Source organism: Kuraishia capsulata, genomic scaffold, assembly GCF_000576695.1.
Source record: "Kuraishia capsulata CBS 1993 genomic scaffold, Kuraishia_capsulata_scaffold_5, whole genome shotgun sequence".
Lineage (NCBI taxonomy): Eukaryota > Fungi > Ascomycota > Pichiomycetes > Pichiales > Pichiaceae > Kuraishia > Kuraishia capsulata.
Window position 1 is genome coordinate 91788 of NW_019172954.1, and position 26374 is coordinate 118161.

The following is a 26374-nucleotide window of genomic DNA, read 5'->3' on the forward strand; positions in this document are numbered from 1 at the left end:
AGTCCCCCGATGGGCCCTAAAGACTAAGAGCTTCTACAACATATGTTAATGTCTTACCAACTAGAGACTGGCTCTGGTCCAAATTGTACATATGTGAGTGCGTTTTGAAGATATTTACGCGTGTAATGTGATGACTAACCATTTTTTTTGTTCTGCCAGGTCGAGTATCTACAAGCTCTCCATCCAGGGAATTCGCTCGTTTGATCCCCAGTCTGCGGAGACGATCCAGTTCAACAAGCCGTTGACGCTAATTGTGGGCCAAAACGGGTCCGGAAAGACCACTATTATTGAGTGTTTGAAGTATGCTACCACTGGAGATTTGCCACCAAATTCCAAAGGCGGGGCTTTCATTCATGATCCCAAGATCCTAGGAGATCGAGAGGTGAAAGGCCAAATCAAGCTTGCCTTCGTTAGCTGCAACGATAAGAACATGATTCTCAGCAAATCACTCCAGTTGGTACTTAAATCTAACAATTCTTCCACATTCAAAACTCTGGAGAACCAATTGGTTGCTATAAACAAAGGTGAAAGAACGACAGTTAGTCAAAAGGCCAACGAAGTTGAGCAGCTATTGCCCAACCTTCTGGGTACATCCAAGGCCATTCTGAATTACGTGATATTCTGTCACCAGGACGATTCCCTTTGGCCAATCTCTGAAGCCTCGGTGTTGAAAAAGAGATTTGATGAGATTTTTGACTCCGTGAAGTTCATCAAAGTGCTTGATAACTTCAAGGCCATTAACAAGGATATGGCATTGGATATCAAATTGCTAAATAACAACGTGGGCCATCTTTCTAATGACAAAAAAAGGGCTTCTGAGAAGAAGAACACACTTGCGGCTGTGGAGAATACCATTCTCCAGTACAACTCTGAAATTGAGCAGATGAGCAACGAGCTACAGGTGCTGGATGCAGAGGCAGAAAGACTTTTCAGTTCAAACCAGGATTTCGAAAAGGTTCTGAGCGAGCTAGATTCTTTGAAGCAACGTCTCACAAGTTTGCGTGAGCAAGAAGATAGATTGGAGGCGTCGATTACCGTTCTCACAGATTCTGATGCAAAGCTGGAGGAGAGTTTGGGGAACTTCACAGAGACTTTGTCTCAGAAAAACAAGGAGTTAGAGCAAACACGGGCAGCACTAGAGTCCTTGAACTCCAAATTGCAGACAGAACAGCGGCGTCTGAATGGACTAGTCCGAGAAGAAGGTGAACTTGTCACGCTCACTACGCAATACCAGAGTAACCTTGAAAAAAGATTGCAAATACAGCACCAATTCGACGGGGAACTTGGTGACCAGGGTTTTGAGATAAACTTCGAAAAAAAGGTTGAAGATTTGTCAAAGTATATCAAGACTGAAGAGCCCAAGTATGAACAGCAAAACGAGAAACTGCAGCATGAAATACGTCAACTAAGAGACCAGGTATCAACAGAGGCTGAGCATGCGAAGTACATGAAGGCTGACATAAGTTCATTGACTACAAAAAACCAGTCCATGACGAGGGCCATAGAAGGAATGGAGGTTAACACCACAAAGTTGGTTGTGGAGAAGGCACTTTTGGAAAAGCTTCTTGAGAAGCTGACTGCATCAAAATCAAATAACAAGGCTGATGTGCTTGCCAAATCCATCGAGCAAAGAGAATTGACTATTTTGGATGCTGAATCATCTATTGAAAGCCTCAACAAAAGCATATCCCAAGCGAGTATGCACGGAGCAGTGATGGCCAAAGTTGAGCTGCTGAATGAGTCAAAACAATCAGATATAGCGATGATTCAAGCTTTGAAAGATGAAAATGCAGACTTATTCAAACTGAGAACTGGCCATGATTTAGAAGCTTCCGCATGCAAAGAGCAGTGGGAAACTGCCTTTGAAGGTTTGAAAAGTAGGAAGGATAACGTGCTAAACACTCACGAGCAGATAGCAAGAGAGAATACAAAGATCCAGGACGAGTACAGCCGTTTGACAACAGAACTGAAAGACTATCAATCGAAGACCCGTGACAGTCAGAGATTTGTTTTCAAGTTCATTACGAAGGAAGAGTTGCCAAATTTCTCTAAAATTCTTGAAGACAGACAAGTGGAGTATGATCAAGCTATGGAGGTTTATGAAAGTGCAAAAGCTGCTCTCAGAATCAACGAAGGGGCCATTAGAAAGACTAAAGCCGATCGCATATGTCCAACGTGTAGAAGGGGATTCGACACTGAGGCAATCTTCGACACAATTTTAGAGACTCTGGCCAAAGCAGGAGAAGGTCTCAAGGCGATAATCATGAAAAGTCAAATAGAGGAAATCAGAACTGAACTAGCAAATCTACGTTCTATTTCAGCAGATGTTTCTGAAGTTCGGATAATGAGTGAAACGACGGACCGCATGAAAACAGAAATCAAAGCTGCTGAAGATGCCCTGAACAAGAAAACTTCTGAACTTCATCGAAGTGAGCTGGAATTGAAAGATGCGACAAATGCGCTATTGGATATGGAACATCTTCGCGAGGCAGTTGGTCAGATGAACAGGTTGATGACCGATATTAATCAAAAAGAAAATGAGCTCCACGCTGTCAAGGAGCAGATGTCTTCAAGCGGCTTACAATCTGAAACAATCGAGGAGTTGGAGTCTCTGAGAAGAACCAAGATGTACGAGTGCAAAGCACTACGTGAGGAGCTCAAAGACCTGTTGTATACTAAAGAAAGAGTTCAAAATGCTCAATCAGCTCTCGAAAAGGAAGTCAGCGACAAGCGTCTGGTGATCAGTGAGCTAGAGAGAAAATCTCTACAGTCGGTCAATCTGAGAAAGATTGTGGAAGAAAATGTCCTCAAAATTCGAGAGTATACTGAGACTGTTGCCGTCAGCGAAACCAAGCAAAAAGAACTCAAAGAGGCTCTCATAGCGGCATCAGATGAACAAGAAGCATTCACGAGAAAAAAGACTTTGGAGTTGAATGAATTGAAGGCAGAACTTTCCAAATTATCTGCGAAGCTGAATGAGTGGCACAATTTAAAAGCCGCCATAATGCAATATGAGGAGCACGACATCCTGCGACTGCAAAATTGCCAGAGCAAGATTGCTGATACGAAGTCGACAATCGCTCGTCTTAATCATGAAATCTCAGATTGTGATTCCCTCACGAGAACCATGGAGCGTGATTTGTCAGAAACAGACAACCTGAAAAGAAACTTAAGGCTCAACCTAGACCTTCGGTCCATAAGAAAACAGATTGCAGCCACTGAATCCCGACTAGAGAAGCTCGATACACAAAACGCGTTGGTAATGAGAGACGAGTACGTCAAAAAGAGTGAAGTTCTGAGACAAAAGTTTTCTGACTTGAAGTCAGTTCATTCCCAGAAAATTGGTGAGGTGAGTCAAATGCAGAAAAACGCGCAATTGCTGAGAAATGAGCTCGAACGCGACTACAACAAGATTGGAGAAAGACACAAAGAAGAGTTCACGAGGCTACAGACCAAAATGCTGCTCTCAAACGATATCACAATTTACTCCAAGGCTCTGGATAATGCTGTCATGAAGTACCACAGTCTAAAGATGAAGGAAATCAACAAGATCATCGACGAGCTGTGGAAAAAGACGTACAGCGGTACGGATGTGGATACCATTCTCATTAAGAGTGACATGGCATCCTCACAGGTGAAGTCTGCTGGACGGTCGTACAATTACCGCGTGGTTATGGTTAAGCAGGACACTGAGCTTGATATGAGAGGCAGATGTTCAGCCGGCCAGAAGGTCTTGGCCAGTATCATCATAAGACTGGCTCTGGCTGAGTCTTTTGGCGTAAACTGTGGTATAATTGCCCTTGATGAGCCTACTACCAATTTGGACGAACCAAATATCGAGAGTCTTGCCCGGTCGCTGAACCAGCTCATTGAAAACAGGCAGTCTCAAAACAACTTCCAGCTTATAGTCATTACTCATGATGAGAAGTTCCTGACGCATATGAAGGCTGCCCAGTTCACCGATCATTACTACAGGGTTAGCCGCAACGAACGACAAAAGTCAGAAATTGGACTTATCAATATCAACTCATCTTAGATCATGAACTGCTGCTCATGCAAGCCAAAAGTCACTGTCTAAAAAGGGTTTTCTAACGATGATGCAATCATATGTCTATAAGTTCGTTGTGACTCCATCATGTTCAACATGATTTCGTATTTGGCTCTCAGAATCCTGGCAGTCTGTTCCCAGCTCTCCACCTCTTCCACTGGGAATGCAATTGTCTTATCAGCTTTCATGAGGCTAATCAATGACTCTCCAATGCTATTGCAAGACAGAGAAGCACACCTTCCAAGTAAAGCAGCTCCCCTTGCGACTTCATGCTTCGAATGGTGACTTTCAAATACACTGAAGTGGCCAATTGATTTCCCAATTATAGCGAGAAGACCAAGGTACCTTCTGTTCTTTGCAAAAGAACCCGAAACCACCACCTTTTCCACTTCAAAGTTGCGCATAATATCCCAAAGCTGCAAAGCCAAAAATTCAAGGCCAGTTATGTACCGACTCGCAAGGTCAAAGAGTGTGTTGTCGGTTCCCATTCCGATGAAGCTGCCAGTCATTTGAGGATCGTTCAATGGGGTCCGATTTCCAGCCACATCACCATACAAGAACATGTTTCTTGTCAGATAATGGAAGTTGTTTTTGTGGAGTGTCGAGTAATGCTCAATAACGTACTCCAAAGCTTGAAAAGCATTTGTATTATGTGAGGCCATTATAGACTGTAGCTCTGGGTACGCGGGATGGCATTTTATTATTTGATCAATCAGAAGACCAGCTGCCGCCTGACCTCCCTCATATACCCCCAATCCCTTATCCAACTCCAGAAATGGACCCCAGAGTCCATCTTTTGGTCCAACTTCAATCGATTTTGAGTCAGATCGAGTCATGATAACGCAAGTGGAGGTACCTGCCACAACCGAGGCTAGTCCATCCTGCACCGGAAAAGCTGCGCTTGTGGATAGCCATCCTCCATAGCTATCTATGACGCCGTGACCAACATATGTCTCATGAGACTTTTCAGTTGAGCGAATTCCGATTTCTTGAGCCAGATCAGGATTGACCTTCCCAATTCGGCAACCAGCATAAGGAATGGGTAAGTGTTCTTTGTGTTTCAGTCTCTTTTCTACACGTCCAACCATTTGAAAGTCATTTGCAGCAATACACTTCAACCCAAAGCTGGCTAGAAGCTCTTTGGAAAAACCTTTTAATGAGCCATCGATTCCCATGCCGATCTCATTGTCATCGAGGTGGTGATAGTCGAAACTAAATCCCTCGGTCTCAATTCTGTTATTAGTGCATAGCATAAATGAAATGAAGTCGTGAAGGTCAAAGAACCTCAACTTGGATACTTGTATGTCTCCTGCACTTTCAATTATACTGCAAATCTTCGGGATAGCCATCTCTGGGTTGAAAGCACCACCCAACCTGGGGTGGCTGAAACCCAATGTCTCAGAATAATTGCCCCGTTTATCCATCCACATAACCACGTTGGAGCTGGGGTTGCTCTTGTCTGGGGCAACAGAGTATGGTTCAAGTAGATCCGTTCCAGAGCTAGATAGTTTCATCACTACCAGCGAACATGTAGCAGCACAGCTAATACCGTCCACTTGGAAGTCTGGTATTTGCGCCTTCAATTCTTCAACTGCGGATTTGAGGCAAAATTTGACAGCTTTCCAGATTTCAAAGGCATCCTGGGTAACAAAGCCGGGAGCATTGGCATATTCAACTTTGTTTATGCCATGCTCGGCAACCGTCAAAAGTGTGCCATGTTCATCTAGTGTAGCAGCCCTAACTGAAGCTGAGCCGATATCAATTCCAGCATAGACATTTGTAGTCATACTATTATTTCAAGTCTGCAGTGAATGTTGGCTCGGAAAAGTATTGAGTACATGTTCCCCCGATATGTGGCTTATCTGATAAGTGAAAAATCAGTCACGTGACTGACAAATTCTTTCTCAAGCTTTATTCCATCTTTCCTGTATCAGATAGTTTTTTGCGTATAGCAGCAGATTGTTCTGAGTTTGGTATTGCATTGAAAAAATGGATGATGACAGTCTGATTCTATCCAACAAGATTGAGAGCATACCGAAAAATCTCAAGAAATACTGGCTCAACAGATATTCGCTGTTTCACAGGTTTGATGAAGGTGTGTTCCTGACCAAAGAGATGTGGTTCTCGGTGACACCCGAAGACATTGCGATTTTCGTCGCCAAGTTCATCAAGCATTGCTACCCTGATGCCAAACTGGTGCTGGACCTGTTTTGTGGTGCGGGCGGGAACCTCATCCAATTTGCGAGATACTTCGACCGAGTCATTGGCATCGATTATAACGAGTCAAGTCTGATGTGCACCAGAGCGAATGCCCTTGTGTACAAAGTGGATCCTTCGTGCTACGATTTATGGCAATCTGACTGGAGCTCGCCGAGCAAGGAGGCAGTTGAGGAACTCAAGAGACAAAAGGTGGATGTGGCATTCGCGTCCCCACCTTGGGGTGGGACTGGATATCTCGCTCACAAAAGTTTCAATCCGAACAAACTCCAGCCATTGCCTTTGAAAGAGTTATTGCAAAGTATGTTCGAGATCACCGCGAACGTGGCACTGTTTCTACCCCGCAATACCGACCTAGATATTTTGTCGAAGGTAACGAGGGAAGTGTTGGGGGACACAGGCAAGTGTAAGGTGTCTAACATCTATAATGAAGGCAGATTGAAGGGTATCATCTGCTACTGGGGGAAGAGTTTTGTTGAGTATGAAAAGACTGAATGATCTCCACCGTAACTAGATGTCTCTCTCAAAAAGAAAAGGTTCACCAATTATGCTAAGTGAATAATAGCCATATGTATCACTTACGAATCACGACGATATGACCCACATTAGACAATGCTGCCAAATTGACATAATCCAAAAAGAACTGTTCAAATTACCTTAAATTTGCTGAAATATTTATGAATCGTACCTCAGACCTCCGAATATAATCATGACCTCCGAATACTTGTTTTGCAAAAATTTCTCCATTCACTGTCCCAAAACGGTACTACCCGTATCTTATCTGAGGTTACGGTGCCCCGAAAATGGCCGGTGACGATGCTGTTTCGGTGCTGTCTTAGCTGAAAAACTTTGACATCATTGTTCTTTAAAAAGCAGGGTTTGCGCGTTTTATGGACTTTTTAGTATGGTTTTGAGGTCGGACGACTGGAATCAAGAATCGCCGAGTGACTTTTGTCAAGAACTCAAGCTTTTCATCAAGATAATCTACGTGCTCACAGGTAGCTGTGCCATAGACATGGACCGATCCAGCCTGATTGCTGCCCTAAAACCTGTTTCGCAGGTAGCAGGTTATCTTTCGATAATAGCTTGGCTATTTGCTCAGCTACCCCAGGTGATCAAGAATTATAGAGACAAGTCTGTAGAAGGGCTATCGCTGGCTTTTCTTGGCTGCTGGTTCATGGGCGACCTGCTCAATTTCACCAGTTGCCTGATGTCCAACGCCTTGCCTTTCCAGACACTTTTGAGCGGCTATTACATTATCATTGATGGAGTGCTGGCAGGTCAGTACTATTATTACAGTCGCGTATATGAAAAATCCAAAGACCATTCCAGAAGACTGAAACGGAGCCAGAGGATGAAGGATGTGAGAAGTCCCAAGACTGCACTGAGAGAGCGACTGACGACACGCCAGCCAAGGCAGTCAGCGGCGCCAAACTCCGATAATGTTAACATAACACCATCTGCTGTACCTATCGAACATATTCCAGCAGATATACCGGCGGCAGCTGGTGGGCAGATGAATGTCAATCCGTCTAGTTTTGGGAAGCTCATCAGTTCCAGTTTCATATTGGGTTTCAGCAAAGCCAACGGTTTGCCCATACCCACCCAATCTGAACCAACCAGACAATCTGCCTTTGATCAGATAATTTCCTTTTTTTTCCACTTATTGGGAAACATGGATAGACAGGGTGTTGCCAAGCTGCTTGCTTGGGCCTGCACGTTCCTATATCTTTCATCACGCATTCCACAGATCATCACCAACCACAAGCTGCATTCAACAAGGGGTATTTCTATAAATCTGTTCATGGCTGCTATTTCAGGCAACCTTCTATATTCGATCTCGCTCTGCACTTCGGAGGGTGCGCTCGTTGGAGGAGAGGTATCCAACCAGTTCTGGACTCAGGAATTGAGCTATCTAGCAGGCTCCATTGGAACGGTGATATTCGACCTTATAGTCCTCTTTCAATGGTACTCGTGGGATTATGGTCGTCAAGTCAATCACGGGAGTCGCTCTGGAAAGCTAGTTACTTCTCCTTCTCCTATAGCAGGAAAGAGAGCTCCTATCATGATACACAAAAAGATGTCTTCCAAAGTGCAGAATAAGATTGCTATGTCGATTGCCAGTTCTTCTACACTAGACTGCAAACCGATCGTGATCTTGTCCCCAAAACATGCCAGAAAGCTTTCTGAGCTCACACCGCTATCTCCAATTGACTTTCTCATAGAGGATCTGATGGGACCCCGCAATAAAGCGTCGGTGCCTATCGCTGCCGACAACCTCTCAAGTCTCAAAAATCAAACAACTCACAAAGCCATGAAGAAATGGGCAGAGTCTGCTACCGTCATCATTGGTGATGACGATGACGATATCCAATTCGGCTCTTCGGCCGATGAAAACGCACACATTAATCATTTTTCAAGACAGAAGAATCACCAGACACAGCATCATGGTGATTCTCCATTACTGTCTTTGCATACAAACAGGGGAAGCTATGGATCATTTGCATACCATGACCATCTGGAATAGATTCTCATTTGGGAAGGTTTTTCTAAATTATACGACTTCATGTATTTGCTATTTGCTATTTGCTATTATGCATTAACTGTTAGCTATTACCTATCTATAGCTACACAAATTCGGATGAAGCGCAGGATGCGCTATATATTACTCTATTATGAAAACGGATAAGCTAAATTATATATTTTATTCTATTTGGGTACTAACAATGTCGTTTTACCATCAGTTAAGCTCTATATATTAAACTCATTCAACTCGATTTTTGTTTTTTTGCAAATTTCTCAGAATTCTTACTTTTAGAGCGTAGACACCAATTTCACACTTGAGAAAGTATTCATTTGATGGAAATGCTCATTTTTTGGTATATTAATTCATTTATTATTTCACACCCTCAATTAATCAATCTAACATCCAGAATCCAATTTCTTGCCCTAATTACGAATGGTTTCGTAGATCGTCTGATTACCATATTTATTATAGTGCTCTTACTAATTAGTCTTGAGCCCGCAATGAGCAATGCGCGAAATGGCGTGGATGCATTTTCCAACAGCACAATCAGCATTAACTTACTCTGACTTCCAAGCTTTGACAAAAAAAATTTGACCATAAAGCATGGAATTTACTCCCAGAGTCCAACAGCCAGGCGTGTCTGCATTCACGTGCAATTCTTGTATGATCAAGTTCGTGACTGCGGATCTGCAGCGAATGCACATGAAGACGGAATGGCACAGGTACAATTTGAAGCGCAGGGTGGCAGAACTGGCACCGGTCTCTTCGGATGTTTTTGCGACAAAGTTTTTCATGAAAACAAATGATACGTCAAGCACCAATGAGGACGAGTTTGGGTTCCATGTGCACCAGAAGAGAAGGGGAAGTGGTGGTAACAGACAGATCACAAAGAAGGACCTCAGAAGGCAGCAACGACTACGAGGAAGGGTTCATGATGACGTTCTGATAGATATACGTGATCAGAGTCCTGCGTCGAGCGTTGCGACGGAATTATCTCGATTTTCGCTAGGCCAGCCAGTTGATCTGACCAGAGTCATTTCTGACCAAACGGAGTCTGCCTACGAAACCATGAGCGAGGCAATGTACTCAACAGACTACGAGTTGATATCTGAGTCTGATGCCTTCCACGAATCAGAATCAGAGATTGACTCTGGCTCAGAACCAGAGGCTGAACCAGAGGTTAGCTTGACTTCGTGTATTTACTGTGGGAGGGAAAGCAAGGAACTGGAACGTAATATCACTCATATGTTCAAACACCATGGCTTGTATATTCCAGAAAGGTCATATCTCAGCGATGTTGAAGGGTTACTCACATACCTATCCACCAAAGTTTTAGTGGATTTCGAGTGTATTACGTGTGGATTTCTGGGAAAAGGCACTCAAAGTACGAGGCAGCATGCTATTGCTAAAGGCCATTGTCGCATACCCTATGAAACGAAACAAGACAGGAGTTTTTTCGGCCAATTCTACGATTTCAGTTCTTTGAAAGATGTTGAAAAGCCACCCAAGAAGTCGACGAGATCTGCAAAATCTGTTTCGTTTGCGGTGGAAAGTGAGGATGCTGATACTACCCTAGTCCATGAAAGCGAATCAGATGATTCCGACGATAATGATTCAGAGTATGATGATGACTCCGGTTATACACTGGTGCAAATTAGGGATAATGGAATAGAACTGGAACTCCCATCGGGGCTGGTTCTGGGACACAGATCCATGTCGAGATATTACAGGCAGAACCCAAGACTTCCCAGAGACATACCTGATTCTGAAAAGACCGTTGCACTGGCCCATCCTTCGGCACAGGAACTGGCCACAGAAAGGTTTCTCACCAAAGAAAATACAAGCAGCAACAGGAACGCTGATCGTAAGAGAAGCAGGAATATCAGCCGACAACTGAAGATGGGAAACAATCATGAGAACTACCGTCCACAAATGCTGTGATCAGGAAGCATTTTCAAATATAGAATTATACCTCATAACCACTATTCTCTGAAAGAAATCAAGACGGATGCATACAATGACTCACAACCTCTTTCCGCAAACCATACCAAAAAACATAAAATCCCACGCATTCTAAAGTACTAGAATCTCAGCGCTTTTTCCTGCCCAAAGACAAAATAGTAGTCAAAGCAGCAGCCCCAATCGCAACAGCCCCTCCCAGAATGGCCACGCCTATCAAACCGTCCTTCGACAATTTATCTTCCACGGCCTTCTTCAGCCTAATGGCTTGCAGATTGTCAGGCTCGTGTGAGAGCAAAGCCTCGATATACCTCTTGGAATCCTGGAGCTCGTCTATTTTGTAACATCCCAAACTCAAGTAATAAAGACACTCCCGTCTTCTCTTGGGCACATTTTTGAATATGTCAGTCAGTATGTCAATGCCATGCTTGTTATCCTCTCTATCAAAAGACTTGATCAGCGCCCATGCGTAATTGAACTGGGACTGGATAGAGGGATTGGGTTCCTCGGATTTTACCTGCTGTTCCAGAACCGCTAGCTGTTGCTCTGATAACGCACTGAGAGTAATGTTAGTTACAATTCGCATTGAAGATCCCCTTGTGGGTTCAACTACTTACGAGCTCGTATCCTCAAGGTCTGTAACTGACTGTTAGCACATATTCCACATATTCCACAAAGTTCCAAAGTCCATAAAGCCTCACTCACCTGGAAAATAGTTTAATTTGTCTTGCATCTTTCTGTGTCTGAAAATCTCACTAGATCAGCAGTGACCTCAAAGTCGCCTCTCTTTCTCTTTCTCTCTCTCTGGAAATAAAGAGCTTCTTAGAAGGACGTGTATCGAAGCCAAAATGCTCCATAACGATGTGTTTCTACCAAATACCTTAATTCGGTAACTCTTCACTCTAGCGCGGTGTTCATGGCAGTTGATTGGATATCGAGCCAAAGAGAGCTGGTGTAAAGAGAGCAAAAGTCGACAAATTTTTGGTTTTCAAAATTGAAAATTCACCCACAAGTAATAAATAGCAAAACTATTTGTCGAGCAACAATTTTGACCCGTTTCTCCCTGCTAAGCCGCCCCATTTCGAGATTTGGCCAAAAGAATGCATCAGGTCACGTGTGCGGCTATAGGTTTTTCTCCAGTCATGCTAGATGACACTTTCAAAATTTTTCATTCCTTTCCTCTTTGACTCTGACTTCCCTCACTGTGTCACCTTTTATTCCCAGAAGATACTTTGTCTCTGAAAGGTTGAAAACAATTTCTTTGTCCTTCATCCTTGTTTAAAGCCATGATTTTGACGAATCTGAGAAAGGCTACTACGGCCCTCGTTCCGCAGACTCTGGCAACAAGCCAAATGTTGAAATCGACTCTGGCCAAGTCCTCAACTCACTCTTTCAAGCTCCAGCACAATCGTGTGTATTCCACCAGATCCACTGTTATTCAGCTCTTGAACAACATTGGCTCCAAAAGAGAGGTGGAACAATACCTGAACTACTTCACGTCGGTTTCTCAACAACAGTTCGCTGTCATTAAGGTGGGTGGTGCCATCATCACCCAACAGTTGCCCGAATTAGCCTCTTGTTTGGCGTTCCTGTATCACGTTGGTCTGTACCCCATTGTGCTCCACGGAACCGGTCCTCAGATCAACGAATTGCTAGAGGCCGAAGGTGTTGAGCCTGACTACTCCGACGGAATCAGAATCACCGACGAAAAAACTATGTCTGTTGTTCGCAAATGTTTCTTGGAACAGAATTTGAAACTTGTTACTGCTTTGGAGAAGATGGGTGTTCATGCTAGACCAATCACCGCCGGTGTCTTCGGTGCTGAGTACTTGGACAAGGAAAAGTACAAATTGGTTGGTAATGTCACTTCTGTGAACAAAGCTCCTGTTGAGGCCTCAATTGCGGCCGGTGCATTGCCCATTTTGACCTCGTTGGCCGAGACTCCATCTGGCCAGATTTTGAACGTCAATGCCGATGTGGCTGCTGGTGAGCTTGCCAGGGTCTTCGAGCCATTGAAGATTGTGTACTTGAACGAGAAGGGTGGAATCATTAACGGAAACACAGGGGAGAAAGTCTCTGTTATCAACCTGGATGAAGAGTATGAAGACCTGATGAAGGAGAGCTGGGTCAAATACGGTACCAAGCTTAAGATCAAGGAGATCAAGGAGTTGCTGATGCATCTTCCAAGATCCTCTTCTGTGGCCATCATCGATGTCAACGACCTTCAAAAGGAACTTTTCACTGACAGTGGAGCTGGAACTTTGATCAGACGTGGATACAAGTTGATCACCAGATCTTCTCTCGGTGAATTCCAACAACCAGATTTGCTTAGAAACGCTTTGAACCGTGACCAGGATATCTCTTCTGGAAAAACTTCTGTTGCCTCTTATCTCAAGAAATTGGAGTCTGAGAACTTCAAGGCTTATGGTGATGAGCCATTGGAAGTTTTGGCCATTATCTTGGAAGATGAAGCTACCTCTGTTCCAAAGGTCGACAGATTCCTGGCTAGTAAGACTGGCTGGTTGAACAATGTCACCGACAACATTTTCACCTCCATCAAGAAGGACTTCCCAGCTCTGCAATGGGTTGTTAGAGAAGATGATCCTAACACTGCCTGGTACTTCTCCAAATCTGAAGGTTCTTATGCTAAAAACGGGCACATTTTGTTCTGGTACGGCCTGAAGTCTGCTGACGCTGTTTCTGAGTTGATTGCCAGTTTTGCCCAAAAGGTCTCTCTGGTTAAGCCTGCTGAGTCCAAGGTGTTCAAGTCTTCTCAACAGGCACGCTCGTTTTCCACTGCCAGAAGATTCTATTCGACCAACCCAAACCCTCCAATCAAAGAGGGTAAGAACCACCAGAAGTCTAAGGTTGCTCTCATTGGTGCCCGTGGTTACACTGGTCAAAACCTGATTGCCATGATTGACAAGCACCCATACTTGGAATTGTCGCATGTTTCTTCGAGAGAATTGCAAGGTCAGAAATTGCAAGGTTACAACAAAGCCGATATCGTTTACTCGAACCTTCAAATTGAGGACATTAAGAAACTGGAGATTGACGGTAAGGTTGACGTGTGGGTCATGGCATTGCCCAACGGTGTTTGCAAACCATTTGTGGATGCCATCGACTCCGTCAAGAACGGCAAATCCAAGATCATTGACCTGAGTGCCGACTACAGATTCGATACCACCGGCGAATGGGTTTACGGTTTGCCGGAGTTGAACGACCGTACCAAGATTGCCTCTGCTACCAAAATCTCTAACCCAGGCTGTTACGCTACTGCTGCCCAGGTAGCCATTAAGCCTTTGACCGAGTACATAAGCGGTACTCCTTCCATCTTTGGTGTTTCCGGCTACTCGGGTGCCGGAACCAAGCCTTCGATTAAGAACGACCCTGTGTTCCTGAGCGATAACCTGATTCCATACTCTCTGACTGACCACGTTCACGAGAAAGAGATCTCCTCTCAGTTAGGAGTGGAGGTTGCCTTCATGCCACACGTTGCACAATGGTTCCAGGGTATTACCCACACCATTTCCATTCCCCTGAACAAGAAACTCACCTCGAGGGATATTAGAAACATTTACCAGGAGAGATACTCCGGTGAGCAATTGATCACCATATCTGGCGAGGCTCCATTAGTGAAAGACATTAGTGGAAAGCACGGTGTTGTGGTGGGTGCTTTTGCAGTCAACTCCAAGCAAGACAGAGTCGTTATTGTAGCAACAATCGACAACTTGCTGAAGGGTGCTAGTACCCAGTGTTTGCAAAACATCAACCTGGCCATGAACTACGACGAGTACGCCGGGATTCCCGACGACTTGGTGATCAGGGGTTAATGAAGTCTGATACCGGATACAATCAGGAAAATGATCTAAAATAATTTAATAAGGAATAAAAACTTTACGAGACTTGAATATGAGTAGAATTATTGTATTTCATGGAGAATTTCAAGGTCATTTCCGAATGCGGTAACCCTCATCGCATCTCCAGCCTTAAGGATTTTTCAACCTCGAAATATTATCACACCAACTTTCATTCCCTTATTGGACTATTGGTTACTATGACATCAATTAACTTAAACACTTCCAAGTTGGGAACTAAGCAATAGTGAGTAACATATTTGTACCTTTCGAGAAACAGGATGCTGACAATCGTTTTTAGCTGGGATGACTTCTACGCTAAAGAGAAGTCTAACTTCGAGTCGAACCCTGAGGATACCGGCGAATGTTGGTTCGATGATTCTGACGCAGAGGCCAAAATGATTCAGTTTTTATCTGATAAGATTGGAGAGCTGGAAGCAATCTCGGATTCTAGTCGGATCTGTGATTTGGGTACAGGCAACGGACATCTCCTCTTTGAGCTTCGCAATGAAGGGTTCGAAGGCCCACTAGTGGGAGTGGACTATTCAGAGCGGTCTGTTGAATTTGCCACGAAAGTTGCAACTGCTGAGGACTTTGAAAATGTGACGTTCTCTCAGTGTGATATTTTGAGTCCTGATCACCCTTTCTTTGAGGAAATACGAGCTAGTTCTGGTGAGTTTGACATCTTGCTGGATAAAGGCACCTTGGACGCCATAGCATTGAGCGAGGATCTTTATGAAAACAATACGAAAAGAGGACATCTGGTGTATCCGAAATGTGTTGCACCTCTGTTGAAAAAAGGAGGCATTGCACTCATCACGAGTTGTAACTTTACCACAGAAGAGCTCATCTCGATCATGACTACAGACGGCTTATACGAGGTGTGGGATAAGGTGAACTATCCAACCTTTCAGTTTGGAGGGATCCAGGGCTCTACTGTTTGTACTATTGCATTTTTGAAGATATGATAGAAACATATTAACGTCACTTGGGGATTAGATCTATGATCGTATCGTACAAAGCTTGCGAATCCTCGCTGGACTTTACCTTAGCAGCATACTGCACAGGTTTGCCATTCTCGAAGGCCTGAATCCTCACAAACTTCTCCCGAGAGAGCGAAGAGTCGAGGCCTTTGAACACTTTGATGTCCTTTGACAAAGGACAGTTCAGAATCAGCTTGAATATGGCATCCTGTCTCATCAAGATTCTGGAGGTGTAAGTCTCTGTTGCAGTTTCCAACTGGTTGACTTTCAACTGGCCAACACCCTTTTCTTTCCACCCGATTTCAACGTTCGTTAAGTCCAAGAAGTAGAGCTTGGCTCTCACAGAAAAAACCGACTTTTCGTTCTCTTCCCCGGAAACAACAGCTTGTTTTTCGAGATGGATCTTCTGGAATGTTCCCCCATTTGATGGAGCGGGTACCGTACTCACGGTCTTTGCTTCTTCTGTGGCCTCTGGGGCTTTGAAAATAGATTCTTTGTTAATAGCAGCTTGGAACGCGTTTCCGAACACGGACTTAGACCCAAACACGGAAGCTGTACCACTGAATGTAGAGGGTGCTACTTTCGTCTCAGCAGGAACATCCGCTTTGTCTTTCTCCTCTGGTTTATTCTGGAACAATGTGAACTGGGGCCTGGCACCGAATGTTGATCTGGACCCAAACACGAACTTAGGCTTTTCTGGTTCTGCTGGTTTTTCAGGCTTTGTTGACTTCTCGTCAATGGCTGTTGCCTCAACAGTCTCTTCTTTAGCAAACTTTTCAATAACCTTATTCGTGGACTCTTTCTCTTCAATTACCGCCTCTTTCTCTGTTTCAGCGGATTCAGCCTCTATCTTTTGCTTTTTGGTAGTTTCCTCGGGCGATGAATCCGAGTCAGCCTCCTCCTCTTCATCGCTTTCCTCCCTAGCCCGCTTGCGATTTGTAAATACCAATTCATCACCTCCATTCTTCTCAGCACTGGATTCGACCTTGGACTCGGTCTGTATTATTTCCCCAGGGGCTTCTTCTGTCTTGTCTTGTTCTGGCTCTGTTGTTCCTGCCTCTTCGACATCACCAGCCTCAACGGGGTTTTCGGAAGCAACGATTGTTTCGATTTCCTCCTTCTCCGAGACGATTTTGTCTTCCCTGGAATCTTCTGCCATTTCTTGTAGAAAGCAAATTGTAATTCGCTTGAGATAAAGAAAAGCACAATGCTATGCTACACATAGCCCAAAAGGTTTTGAGCAAGGGTTTATACCTTGCACTACCTTTCATGATCGATATGCAGACTCCATATCAATACTCTATATCCAGGTTATTACCATTCTATCTGTGTGAGATCTAGTTTGAGTGGACTAGAATTGATTCAAGTAGGAAAATTATTTCCCAACTCGTGCTCAGGTCTTTTTCTCAAGCCCTTCAATTTCTGCTTACTACACTGTTTCGGTCCCCGGTTTCGATACCAGTTCTTTCGCTTCTCAACCACAGCCTATCTCTAAACTTGTCTAGTCACTAGCTAGCCTTTTCTTCTGCACCGTCGACGGAACAAAAGGATTTTCCTCCACATACTGGGACTTCCTCTGCAGTATTTCAATCTTGTCCCCGGCCGAAATGGTATAGCCGGAATCGAATTGCGTCACATAGATACCAAAGCAAGAGACATACGGGCTTCCTTCATCCACCCTTCTATATTTGGCCATCAATTTGGTCACAAGAGCCTTGGGATCAAATTCTCCAGTCCTTAAATCAATATTTGGCAAATTACACCTCAAACATTTGAGGCTCGCTCTCCATAGTCGCCTCGTCTGTAGCTTCGTCTCGGGGTCCGTGTGGACGATATTGAATTGATACCATGTATCCGAGTCGAAAGCTTTTGGAGTATTTTCCAGAACAATATTTGGACGAAAACTCACTGGCGCAACTTTGAATTTTGATCCTGCCGAGTAGATCTTTTGCTGCAAATCTTCGATATCTTCCTCAGAGAGCATCAAGGCTGGGTAGTAGTCATGAAATAGGGTCATTCTTTTTGTCGTTATATCCTCAAATTTTAGAGGCGCATTAATATCCACACTTTTACCACTCATAGAGTAAACTAATTTAGTCTCTGGTGGCAATTCCAGCTGCTCAACGAAGTCTTCGGGCAATGCAGCCGAAAGGTCGATGGCATTCATGTCTTTCAACCATAGTCTTATTGGAAAGTGCTCCTGGTCAGTTCCCGTGATCGACTTTAAATATTCTGAAGTCACATTCGCAGGCAACGCGAAGGACTTTCCAACAAATTCAGGCGCAGATTCGTGTTTCAGAGGGTAAGTGAAAACAAAGGTACCATCTAGTTCCTCAGACTGCTCGTTTCGGATGAACTCAATCTTCACTATGCCCAGCTTAGACTGTTGAGTATGGTTCATCACAACCCATTGATCTAGTTGCTTGGGATTTTGTCTCACCAACATGAATTGTCTATCGAATTTCAGACCATGAGCACTAACCTCCCACGACTTTACATGAAGGCCTTGGGATATGGACTTTATGGGGTAGATAATGAGTTCTTTCACCTGGCCACCGTGTTCCGGCTTGAAACGTAATACATGTTTTCCCATCCATGAGGCCTTTAAACTAGTCACCATATTGTAATATTTGCGAAAAAATTGCTTCAAACCTGACTTTTTGTGGGAATTCAAATACGATTCTAGATCGTCTATTCCATACCATCTTTGCATCAACAAAGGCACCAGAAACGTACCAGAGAGAGCTAAAACGGGGATGGAAATTGCTACGACCATACCACTATGACCACGAGGCATATTTATGCCCAAGTTCAATAATTTCCCAATCATACTCACCAAGGTAGGAAAGAGTGAAGAGAAATGACAGGCTGAAGAATAAAAACCCGATGCCGAATGGTACTCATCTCTTCATCCGTATTAGGTAATAATGACCGAAGACTCATATCCTAATTAGGCAAAGACCTTTAGGAGACTAAAGCCCTTTAAGCTCGATATCCATGCCTCATATTCGGTTCGTTCTCGTTCTATCTTTGCTTTGTACTCCACATTCAGGAGGTGGCCAAGCTGACTTACTCTGTTTTAGGGTTGGAGATCATGTAGGAAACAATTCTCGCCGTCTCTTATAACCAGGAAGGTTGCACAAACCAATAGTGGGGTCTACTACATCATGGTCATACACCTTATGAACTAAAATACAATGCCTAGGTCTAGTAAAATAACTTTGTGTCTCGTAATAAATAAATAATAAAAGTGTTGGTGAAAAATTGATCAAGCCAGATTTTGCTTGAAAAGGCATCTCAAACTCTCTCGCCTCTACCTACTTCGCGACTTCAATTCTGAGGAATGTCACCTAAATCCCAATCACCAGGCTTCTTCTTCTGCCCCTTAGGCAGAACAAATGGATTGTCATCCACAAACTGTGACTTTCTCTGCACTATTTCAACCCTGTCCCCAGCTGTAATGGTATAGCCCGAATCGTACTGCGTCACGTAAATGCCGAAGCAAGAGATAAACGGAACACCTTCATCCACTCTCCTATACCTGGACATCAATTTCGTTGGCACAGATTTTGGATCGAGTTCCCCCGTCTTAAGCGAGACATTCGGAATATTGCACCTCATACATTTCAAACTTCCCCTCCATAATCTCTTGGTCTCCTCCTTCGTCTCGGGGTCTGTATGAATGATATTGAATAGATACCACATATCTGTATCAAAAGCCCTGGGGGTATCTTCCAAGACAATATTTGCACGAAAACTCGAAGACGAAATTTGAAAGTCTGATCCGGCATTGCGAATTTTTTGCTGCAAATCATCCACATCTTCCTTAGTTATCATCAACGCTGGGTAGTAATCTTGGAATAGGGTCATCCTCTTAGCCGTATCTTCAAGCTTTGGGGGAGCATTAGCATCTACACTCTTGCCGCTTAAAGAATAAACCAGTCTTGTCTCCGCTGGCAGTTCCAGCTCCTCGGCGAAGTCTTTGGGTAATGCGGCAGTAATGTCGATGGTCATCATGTCTTTGAGCCAAATCCTGATTGGCAGGTTTTCCTCGTCAGTTCCCGTAACCGATCTCAAGTATTCAGGAGTAACCTTAGCAGGCAAAGAGAAAGACTTTCCAACAAAGTCTGGTCCAGACTCATGTTTCAGAGGGTAAGTGAAAACAAAAGTACCATCTAGTTCCTCAGACTGCTCGTTCCGGATAAACTCAATCCTCACAATGCCCAGCTTGGTCTGTTGAAGATGGTTCTGAACAACCCATTGATCAGGCAACTTAGGGTTACGCATCACCAACGCATATTGCCTGTCATATTTCACACTATGAGCACTGATCTCCCATGATTTCACATGAAGACCCTGGGATATGGACTTGATGGGATAGATAATGAGCTCTTTGACCCGGCCACCATATTCTGGCTTGTATCGCAAAATCTTTCTTCCAAACCAGGAAGCCTTTAGACTAGTCACCATATTGTAATATCTGCGAAAAAACCGCTTCAAACCTGACTTTTGGCGAGTGTTCAGAAACAGCTCCAGATCGTCTATTCCATACCATTTCTGCATCAACAAGGGCACCAAAAAGGTACCAGACAGAGTTAGAACAGGGATGGAAATCGCCAGAAATTTACCACCATGACCAAAATGGTTGTGGGGAATATTTATGCCCAAGTTCAATAAATTCCCAACCATGTTCTCCAAAAAAATGAAATAAATAACGAAAGAAAGGGGTAGGAAAGAGCGTGGAATTAAAGGATTAATTAGCAATTGCTTCTTATCTCTTGGCCTTATCTTTATGCAGCCGCATCGGGTATTTATGACCGCAGACTCGCTCCTAATTGCTGGAATAACAATTGGGGCAAATGGGCTCTGTTTACAAACAACAACCACAACAACAACAATATTCACGTGATTTCAGGTTCCTGTAAAATGATGGTGACACTTATAAATATGTATTAAATTCTAGTGTAGTCTCCATTCATAGCCTAGGAGATGTGAAATCCTCTTCATAGTTGAGAGGCTGGCCTCCGGTACCCACGATCTTTTCCAGATCTGACTCGTCAAAGTCTTTGATCACTACATGGATATGAGCAATAGACTTTACCGATTGCAACGCAGACCAGTTTCTGAACCATAATATGTTTTCCTGGGGATATCCCAACCAATCCACGAATGTCTTTTTCACGTACAGCCCAATTATGGATCTTGTCTCTGGTGATATGTCTCCCAAGGCCGAGTGTGGGTCCGGCTCTATGAAGTTTTTCGTCCAAACCACCAGGTGCTTCATTCCCTTTTCAAAATTGTAAGGGAACTCGTTCTCTAGTATCAAGATATCGTCTTCATTTGCGAATAACCTTGGATCTGTGGCCTTCACATCCAACTTCACTCCCTTAAGTTCACCACCAGGACTTGGCTCTGCCCAGTGTAACTGGTTTACCAATAGATTGTAGTGAACAGACACGTTGGCCTCGGCCAGCTGCTGTTTCCGTCTTCGATACTTCTCCAAAGACTCTGGCGAACGGTACAGCTTGGCTATGTCGTTTGTTTGGAGTACTTCTTTGAGAACCTCCCAAGTCATGGGCGTCTCTGAAGTAGCCATGATAACCCTCTATAGTGTACTTGGTTATGTCCTCTATTATTCTGGCCGGTATGAACCGCGAGTGGCCTTCCCTTGACATCCGGTGTGGCGGATGTTTTTTAGATTAAGTTAAATGCGCTCAACTTGGTCCTCCGCCCGATTTGGATATTGGTGGGAGAACGACTTTTCACTTAGATCAGACGGTGTTAAACGTGAACTCGTTATGGTTGCTTAATCTTAAATTTTCTTTTTTCTTATGAGTTGTCCCTTTTATGTAATTCCTTGCATCTCAACTGTGGTTTTTGAACCCTTGTCTTGCCACTTTTTCGGCCTCAACACGAGCCACTTCGGGATCTAGATACGTATAATCTCCGATCACCTTGAAAGACTCGTCCAACCGAATAACCATGGGTATCCCGTTTGGTATGTTAATCTCACTAATATCGTATTCGCTGATCCCATACAGATGTTTCACCAAAGCCCTCATGATCGATCCATGGGTGGCTATCAGGACAGTCTTCTGTTCCTTCAGCACGCCTTCAATAGTTGACTCGAAATATGGCAACAATCGCTCAGTAACCATTTCCAATGATTCTCCTAGGGGTAGAGACTCGTGCGGGACTCCTTCGTACCTAGAATCCTCAATTGCCGCGTACTGCGACTCGGGATTGATCAGAGGGGGGCACCCTTTGAAGGCCCGTCTTATGAACATGTATCGATCCTTTCCCAATTCTTGTAACACGTCACTCTTTGACCTTCCCTGCAGAGTACCATAGTGCCTTTCGTTCAAAGTCCACGACCTGTATACGTCCAGATACTCTCTATGCAACTGTTCTAGTATGATGTTCGCAGTCTGACATGATCTGGTCAACTTGGAGGTAAATACGCACTTAGGGTCAAGCCCAGACTCCGCTATCAGTCTTGCAGAATCTCTTGCTTGTTGCTTTCCCTTATCGCTAAGAGGTATATCCACCCATCCACAGAAGAGGTCATCTCTATTCCACTCCGATTGACCATGTCTCAGTAGTATAATGGTGTACTCCATGTATGTTTATAACTGTGAAATAAAACAAAACAAAACAGCTTTTTGTAAAATTCCTTGAATTTTATCTATAATTGGGAAAACAGAGTAAAAAAACAAAAGAGTGGGTTGACTTCAAGAAGAGTATGGTTGTATATGCCTAATCATATCCTCTGTCAAACGTCTCGTGGGGGGAGTAATTTCCGGTCACCTGACCGGCCCAGAATGGCCCAGTAGGGTCCAAAATAGGATACTCTGTTGTTGAAGCGAATACGCGTTTAATGGATGTTTGAGATCAGATACGAAATACAAAGTTTTAGCTACTCAATGCCATTTTCGCCGTTGATATGAACTTGGTTTCAAGGTGTATGGGGGGAATGGTGGTATTTGCTTCATTTGCATACAGCAGCGAGAGAGAGCTGCTCTGAACAATGTGACTGCAAAACGGTGTAATTTTTTTTTTCAATTGCTGATAGAGTTCACCAAAATTTTCAATTCCAGCTTCAAAACTTGAAGCGAAAAGCTCTTACAGTGTTTGTCTCATGATCTCGTCCTAACCCCCATTTCCATAATCCAAGTTCGTGCCTAACACCATATCAGGCATTGCTCATCGGAGCCCTCCAAAATCAACCTCACCACCCTTAATCACACTTCAAGATTCCCATTCCAAGAGCTCAACTTTGTCATCTCGTTCGTGGAGATTCCGAAATCATCATCAGGCTTTCATTTTGAAACCAGATATACCAGTTTATCAGCCATCACGTTCCCGATAGCATATTCGACCGTGGCGCTCTCACCACAGCAAATCACCTACTCTCGATTACACATACTCCATGTTTAGACCAGCATTCAACACTTTCAGACAATCCTACAGGAGGTACGCCTCGATAACAACAGATTCACACAAAAATGCCATCGAACTGTACTACAAGATAAACAAAAATCCAAAATTATACGAGGCCATGATGAAGACCTCTACGCTTCTTTTATCTAAGGGATTTGCCTCTAATCCAGTGGATCTTTCTTTGAACCAGAAACTACGGCTGCTCAACGATACTGAGATCCAGGACACGTTAAGAGAGTTCAAACAGCTGTTGAGCGATGAGAAGATAAATATTGATTTAAAGGTGATTGGAGACTTCTTTCAGTTCTTTGGCGACGATATAGTCTACGAGATCAAATAGTGCATATTCAATTAGAGATACTAATCACCCATCTTAGGCCTCGATCTGCTCAGCATACTTGGCCACAATTCCATCGAACGTAGCCAATTTATCATCGTAATCCACAACGAATTGATGAGAAGGAGCAACCTCCCTCAACTCAGTGACAGTCTGTTCAAAGTCCGCCTCACCCGTGATGGCATCGTAGCTCACTTTGTTGGCAAGGTAGTCCCCAGCAAGAGACTCCTCGGTCTGCGAAGTCTGCGCTAGCTGTTCTAGCTGATTAAGCACCTCCTTGGACTCCACAAAATGGTGGAGTTGCAGATTCAAACCCAGCAAGCTCACAAGTCCCTTGAACGATGTGTTTCCCTGGGCGATCTCCTCGAAGAAGTAGAAGGCAGATTGCAAGTTGTTGAGGCTTCCGACCGAAAGATTTGCCCAAGCCTCCGCGAAGTTGAATACAATATCGTCCTGAGCCCACTTCTTTGCGTAGCTCAACTCCTTCTGAGCCAATTCCAGTTTGCCTGTAAGGATTCTGATTTGAACAGTGAGTGCGATGGTTTCCAAGGAAGCCTCGATCCCCGATAGCAACTCCAATGCCTGGTTCAATTTCCCAAGATTGATCAGATAAACTGAACCCAAAACAGCCACAATCTCTAGGTTTGCAAAGTTCTCAATATATTCGTCAATGTCCGAGCTCTCACCACCGGTCCTGGATTTGAGGTAAGTGGCATACTTGGCCAAGAATTTCAGTTTTTCAGCATCCTCTCCTTCTGTCTCATCTTCCTTGATTATCTTCAAAGCATCATCAATAGATTCCAACGCGAAATGCGATCTGACCACATACTCGGTGGCTTTGTAGTGGGATTCTGCAGAGAAGGAATCAAGGCCATGCTTGACGACCAAGTCGTACTGACCACAGAAAAACTGCTGTTTTATCTGGTATAGATCTGCACAAATTTATTAGTAATCCTGAGCATCAACGATTTCATGATCTAGACCTACCTCCTGTATCGCTGAAAGGATCCATCTTTAACGTTCTATTCGTATTGGTATCAGTACTTTATCATGTTGTGAACTCTATGACACGTCCCAGTAATGGATCTGCTGGTTGCCCGTTAATGAAATGGCAGAATACCCTGCTAAGGCAGAACAGATATGTTCTTTATTGGCACAAACGGCTTCGGTTTAAATGTTTTTATGTATATTCGTTTTCATCGAAATTGAAATGGAAATCGAAATGGAATTTCCTAAGTCATGAGAAGCAAAATGTACGGCACGGGAATAGAATCTCAGTGCTTTAATCTAACGGAGGGTTAGCTGGATGGTCCATCTGTAAATCAAATACACATACATTATGCTCTAGCGCAGAAAAACAGCTTCTTCAAAATCAGAACAGGACTTCTACTTATGGGCTAATTTGAATTAGATGAAGGGTTATTATTGGTTAAATATTTATAGGTCAAGTCGAGACAACTTGAAAGTTTGTCTCTAAAAAAGCGAGCTTGGAAACCCATTCCAAAGCTCAAACTCTGGGTCATAATAATAAATGATAATAAAATAATGGGAAAATGAGAAAAGTCCAAGCAATTTTCTGCTATTGGACTCTATTCTCACCTTCAACCGATTCTGGCAGCAACTAGACAATCCAACAGTATCCTTAGTGTAACTGAGCGCAGTTACACAAATTCAGCATTGTCCTTAGCATATTTGATCGCCTCGGTAGCCGCATTGCCGACCAGGCCATGTTTGACTCTGATATGCCTCGACAAAGCATCGCCTCTGGAAAACGTCTTGTTTGAGGCATGCTCACCGTCGTTGACATTGTTCTGTAAACGCTTTAGAGCCTCTTCTTCACAAATCATACACCTGAAGATCTTCTTGCGCTCAGCGTGGATAGTCTCCTGATGTCTTATCAGATCGTACGGCCTCGAAAATTGCTTCAAACACGGCTTTCCCGTGGAAGAAATAGTCAGCCTGCACTGATGTTCCGAACCGAAGCCGTTATGCGTCGAATCATGGTCGGTCGCTGTCACATTGCGTGAACTACTCTCATAGTCAGAGATATCCATGTCTTCGCTATTATTGTCATGACTGCTGTTATGCGAGCTGCCCTTGTTGGCATTGTTATGTTTCGTGTGAGTCGTGCTTGGCTGGTAGTCGGTCATGTCATCATTGCTCTCCGGCATCTGTATCTCAGAGTAACCTTCGTCATCATCATCGGATAAGTACTCGTCGTCATCGTCCGATAGTTCTTCGTCCAGCACCTCGTCCGGGACCAGGCTCATATAGTCGTGGTCCATGGACATCACGCCATCCTTAGGAAACACAAACATGGGCACACCGGCCTCATTTGTATCGTATAGCTTGGAGTCGTTCATCAGCTCTTCAGGAAGCTTCAAATGCGCCTCTATAGGAGCAAAAGTCGATGGTTCTGGATGGTATAGCTTGGAGGACTCTTGGTTCTTAGTCATCAGCATCTGCTGAAACTGGTAGTTGGGAAACGTTGTGTAAAGGTCCGGGTTTGCATATGTCTGGAAGGGATATGTCTGGTCAGAGTACTCAGGGTATTGATGAACTGAGGTAGTTGAGTTGTTGTGATCATATTCAGGTATGTTGGGAAACATGTTTGACAGCAATGGTGAAAGGGGTTTAGAGTGAGATGGGATTGGGTATAACTCGTCCTCCATGACATCGGTCAGGGTTCTCCTGAGATTTGGAAAAGAAGCCAGTTGCGACGCCATTGTAATAGATAATTCGATAGATAAATCAAAAAAAGGGAGGGAAGAGAATAGAAGAAAGTCAGATCACTTTCCAATAAATGGTGGCAAACAAGGGGCTCAAGATGACACACTAAGTCCGGGAAGGTTGTGTGCGGAACATTCTGGAAGCCGGTATCTCCTGGTATATTAGTCATTGCGTAGTGTACACAACTAATCAAGAAGCACGTGATACATTGACGTGTTGATAGCATATTATGAGACCATGCCGAAACAAAGTCGCTACAATCTTTCAAACAGAAGC

General features: G+C 43.9%; 17 protein-coding genes across 17 annotated transcripts, besides 1 other annotated feature; 8 read left to right on the top strand and 9 right to left on the bottom strand.

Moving 5' to 3' along the window:
- Positions 1 to 48: 48 nt before the first annotated feature.
- On the top strand, positions 49 to 204 carry KUCA_T00004042001 (uncharacterized protein; the record flags this gene model as incomplete). Its single annotated transcript, XM_022600737.1, has 2 exons — positions 49 to 93; positions 160 to 204. 2 exons carry the CDS (start codon positions 49 to 51, stop codon positions 202 to 204), a joined length of 90 nt encoding a protein of 29 aa, XP_022460053.1.
- A 226-nt stretch (positions 205 to 430) lies between these two features.
- KUCA_T00004043001 (uncharacterized protein) lies at positions 431 to 4036 on the top strand (the record flags this gene model as incomplete). The annotated part of the gene is made up of 1 exon (XM_022600738.1): positions 431 to 4036. One exon carries the CDS (start codon positions 431 to 433, stop codon positions 4034 to 4036), a length of 3606 nt encoding a protein of 1201 aa, XP_022460054.1.
- Positions 4037 to 4074: 38 nt separating this feature from the next.
- Positions 4075 to 5835, bottom strand: KUCA_T00004044001 (uncharacterized protein; the record flags this gene model as incomplete). Its single annotated transcript, XM_022600739.1, has 1 exon — positions 4075 to 5835. The coding sequence occupies one exon, from the start codon at positions 5833 to 5835 to the stop codon at positions 4075 to 4077; it is 1761 nt and encodes a 586-aa protein (XP_022460055.1).
- A 202-nt stretch (positions 5836 to 6037) lies between these two features.
- On the top strand, positions 6038 to 6763 carry KUCA_T00004045001 (uncharacterized protein; the record flags this gene model as incomplete). The annotated part of the gene is made up of 1 exon (XM_022600740.1): positions 6038 to 6763. One exon carries the CDS (start codon positions 6038 to 6040, stop codon positions 6761 to 6763), a length of 726 nt encoding a protein of 241 aa, XP_022460056.1.
- Positions 6764 to 7169: 406 nt separating this feature from the next.
- Positions 7170 to 8792, top strand: KUCA_T00004046001 (uncharacterized protein; the record flags this gene model as incomplete). Its single annotated transcript, XM_022600742.1, has 1 exon — positions 7170 to 8792. The coding sequence occupies one exon, from the start codon at positions 7170 to 7172 to the stop codon at positions 8790 to 8792; it is 1623 nt and encodes a 540-aa protein (XP_022460057.1).
- A 603-nt stretch (positions 8793 to 9395) lies between these two features.
- On the top strand, positions 9396 to 10733 carry KUCA_T00004047001 (uncharacterized protein; the record flags this gene model as incomplete). The annotated part of the gene is made up of 1 exon (XM_022600743.1): positions 9396 to 10733. One exon carries the CDS (start codon positions 9396 to 9398, stop codon positions 10731 to 10733), a length of 1338 nt encoding a protein of 445 aa, XP_022460058.1.
- Positions 10734 to 10881: 148 nt separating this feature from the next.
- Positions 10882 to 11337, bottom strand: KUCA_T00004048001 (uncharacterized protein; the record flags this gene model as incomplete). Its single annotated transcript, XM_022600744.1, has 1 exon — positions 10882 to 11337. One exon carries the CDS (start codon positions 11335 to 11337, stop codon positions 10882 to 10884), a length of 456 nt encoding a protein of 151 aa, XP_022460059.1.
- Positions 11338 to 12037: 700 nt separating this feature from the next.
- On the top strand, positions 12038 to 14584 carry KUCA_T00004049001 (uncharacterized protein; the record flags this gene model as incomplete). Its single annotated transcript, XM_022600745.1, has 1 exon — positions 12038 to 14584. The coding sequence occupies one exon, from the start codon at positions 12038 to 12040 to the stop codon at positions 14582 to 14584; it is 2547 nt and encodes an 848-aa protein (XP_022460060.1).
- Positions 14585 to 14808: 224 nt separating this feature from the next.
- Positions 14809 to 14856: a sequence feature (Short protein (KUCA_T00004050001, CDK28069.1) was converted to a misc_feature.).
- Positions 14857 to 14889: 33 nt separating this feature from the next.
- KUCA_T00004051001 (uncharacterized protein) lies at positions 14890 to 15576 on the top strand (the record flags this gene model as incomplete). Its single annotated transcript, XM_022600746.1, has 1 exon — positions 14890 to 15576. The coding sequence occupies one exon, from the start codon at positions 14890 to 14892 to the stop codon at positions 15574 to 15576; it is 687 nt and encodes a 228-aa protein (XP_022460061.1).
- Positions 15577 to 15592: 16 nt separating this feature from the next.
- Positions 15593 to 16750, bottom strand: KUCA_T00004052001 (uncharacterized protein; the record flags this gene model as incomplete). Its single annotated transcript, XM_022600747.1, has 1 exon — positions 15593 to 16750. The coding sequence occupies one exon, from the start codon at positions 16748 to 16750 to the stop codon at positions 15593 to 15595; it is 1158 nt and encodes a 385-aa protein (XP_022460062.1).
- Positions 16751 to 17092: 342 nt separating this feature from the next.
- KUCA_T00004053001 (uncharacterized protein) lies at positions 17093 to 18388 on the bottom strand (the record flags this gene model as incomplete). Its single annotated transcript, XM_022600748.1, has 1 exon — positions 17093 to 18388. One exon carries the CDS (start codon positions 18386 to 18388, stop codon positions 17093 to 17095), a length of 1296 nt encoding a protein of 431 aa, XP_022460063.1.
- A 533-nt stretch (positions 18389 to 18921) lies between these two features.
- KUCA_T00004054001 (uncharacterized protein) lies at positions 18922 to 20280 on the bottom strand (the record flags this gene model as incomplete). Its single annotated transcript, XM_022600749.1, has 1 exon — positions 18922 to 20280. One exon carries the CDS (start codon positions 20278 to 20280, stop codon positions 18922 to 18924), a length of 1359 nt encoding a protein of 452 aa, XP_022460064.1.
- Positions 20281 to 20566: 286 nt separating this feature from the next.
- KUCA_T00004055001 (uncharacterized protein) lies at positions 20567 to 21187 on the bottom strand (the record flags this gene model as incomplete). Its single annotated transcript, XM_022600750.1, has 1 exon — positions 20567 to 21187. One exon carries the CDS (start codon positions 21185 to 21187, stop codon positions 20567 to 20569), a length of 621 nt encoding a protein of 206 aa, XP_022460065.1.
- Positions 21188 to 21455: 268 nt separating this feature from the next.
- KUCA_T00004056001 (uncharacterized protein) lies at positions 21456 to 22211 on the bottom strand (the record flags this gene model as incomplete). Its single annotated transcript, XM_022600751.1, has 1 exon — positions 21456 to 22211. One exon carries the CDS (start codon positions 22209 to 22211, stop codon positions 21456 to 21458), a length of 756 nt encoding a protein of 251 aa, XP_022460066.1.
- An 809-nt stretch (positions 22212 to 23020) lies between these two features.
- KUCA_T00004057001 (uncharacterized protein) lies at positions 23021 to 23371 on the top strand (the record flags this gene model as incomplete). The annotated part of the gene is made up of 1 exon (XM_022600753.1): positions 23021 to 23371. One exon carries the CDS (start codon positions 23021 to 23023, stop codon positions 23369 to 23371), a length of 351 nt encoding a protein of 116 aa, XP_022460067.1.
- A 33-nt stretch (positions 23372 to 23404) lies between these two features.
- Positions 23405 to 24380, bottom strand: KUCA_T00004058001 (uncharacterized protein; the record flags this gene model as incomplete). The annotated part of the gene is made up of 2 exons (XM_022600754.1): positions 23405 to 24300; positions 24356 to 24380. 2 exons carry the CDS (start codon positions 24378 to 24380, stop codon positions 23405 to 23407), a joined length of 921 nt encoding a protein of 306 aa, XP_022460068.1.
- Positions 24381 to 25029: 649 nt separating this feature from the next.
- KUCA_T00004059001 (uncharacterized protein) lies at positions 25030 to 26094 on the bottom strand (the record flags this gene model as incomplete). Its single annotated transcript, XM_022600755.1, has 1 exon — positions 25030 to 26094. One exon carries the CDS (start codon positions 26092 to 26094, stop codon positions 25030 to 25032), a length of 1065 nt encoding a protein of 354 aa, XP_022460069.1.
- Between the last annotated feature and the right edge of the window lie 280 nt (positions 26095 to 26374).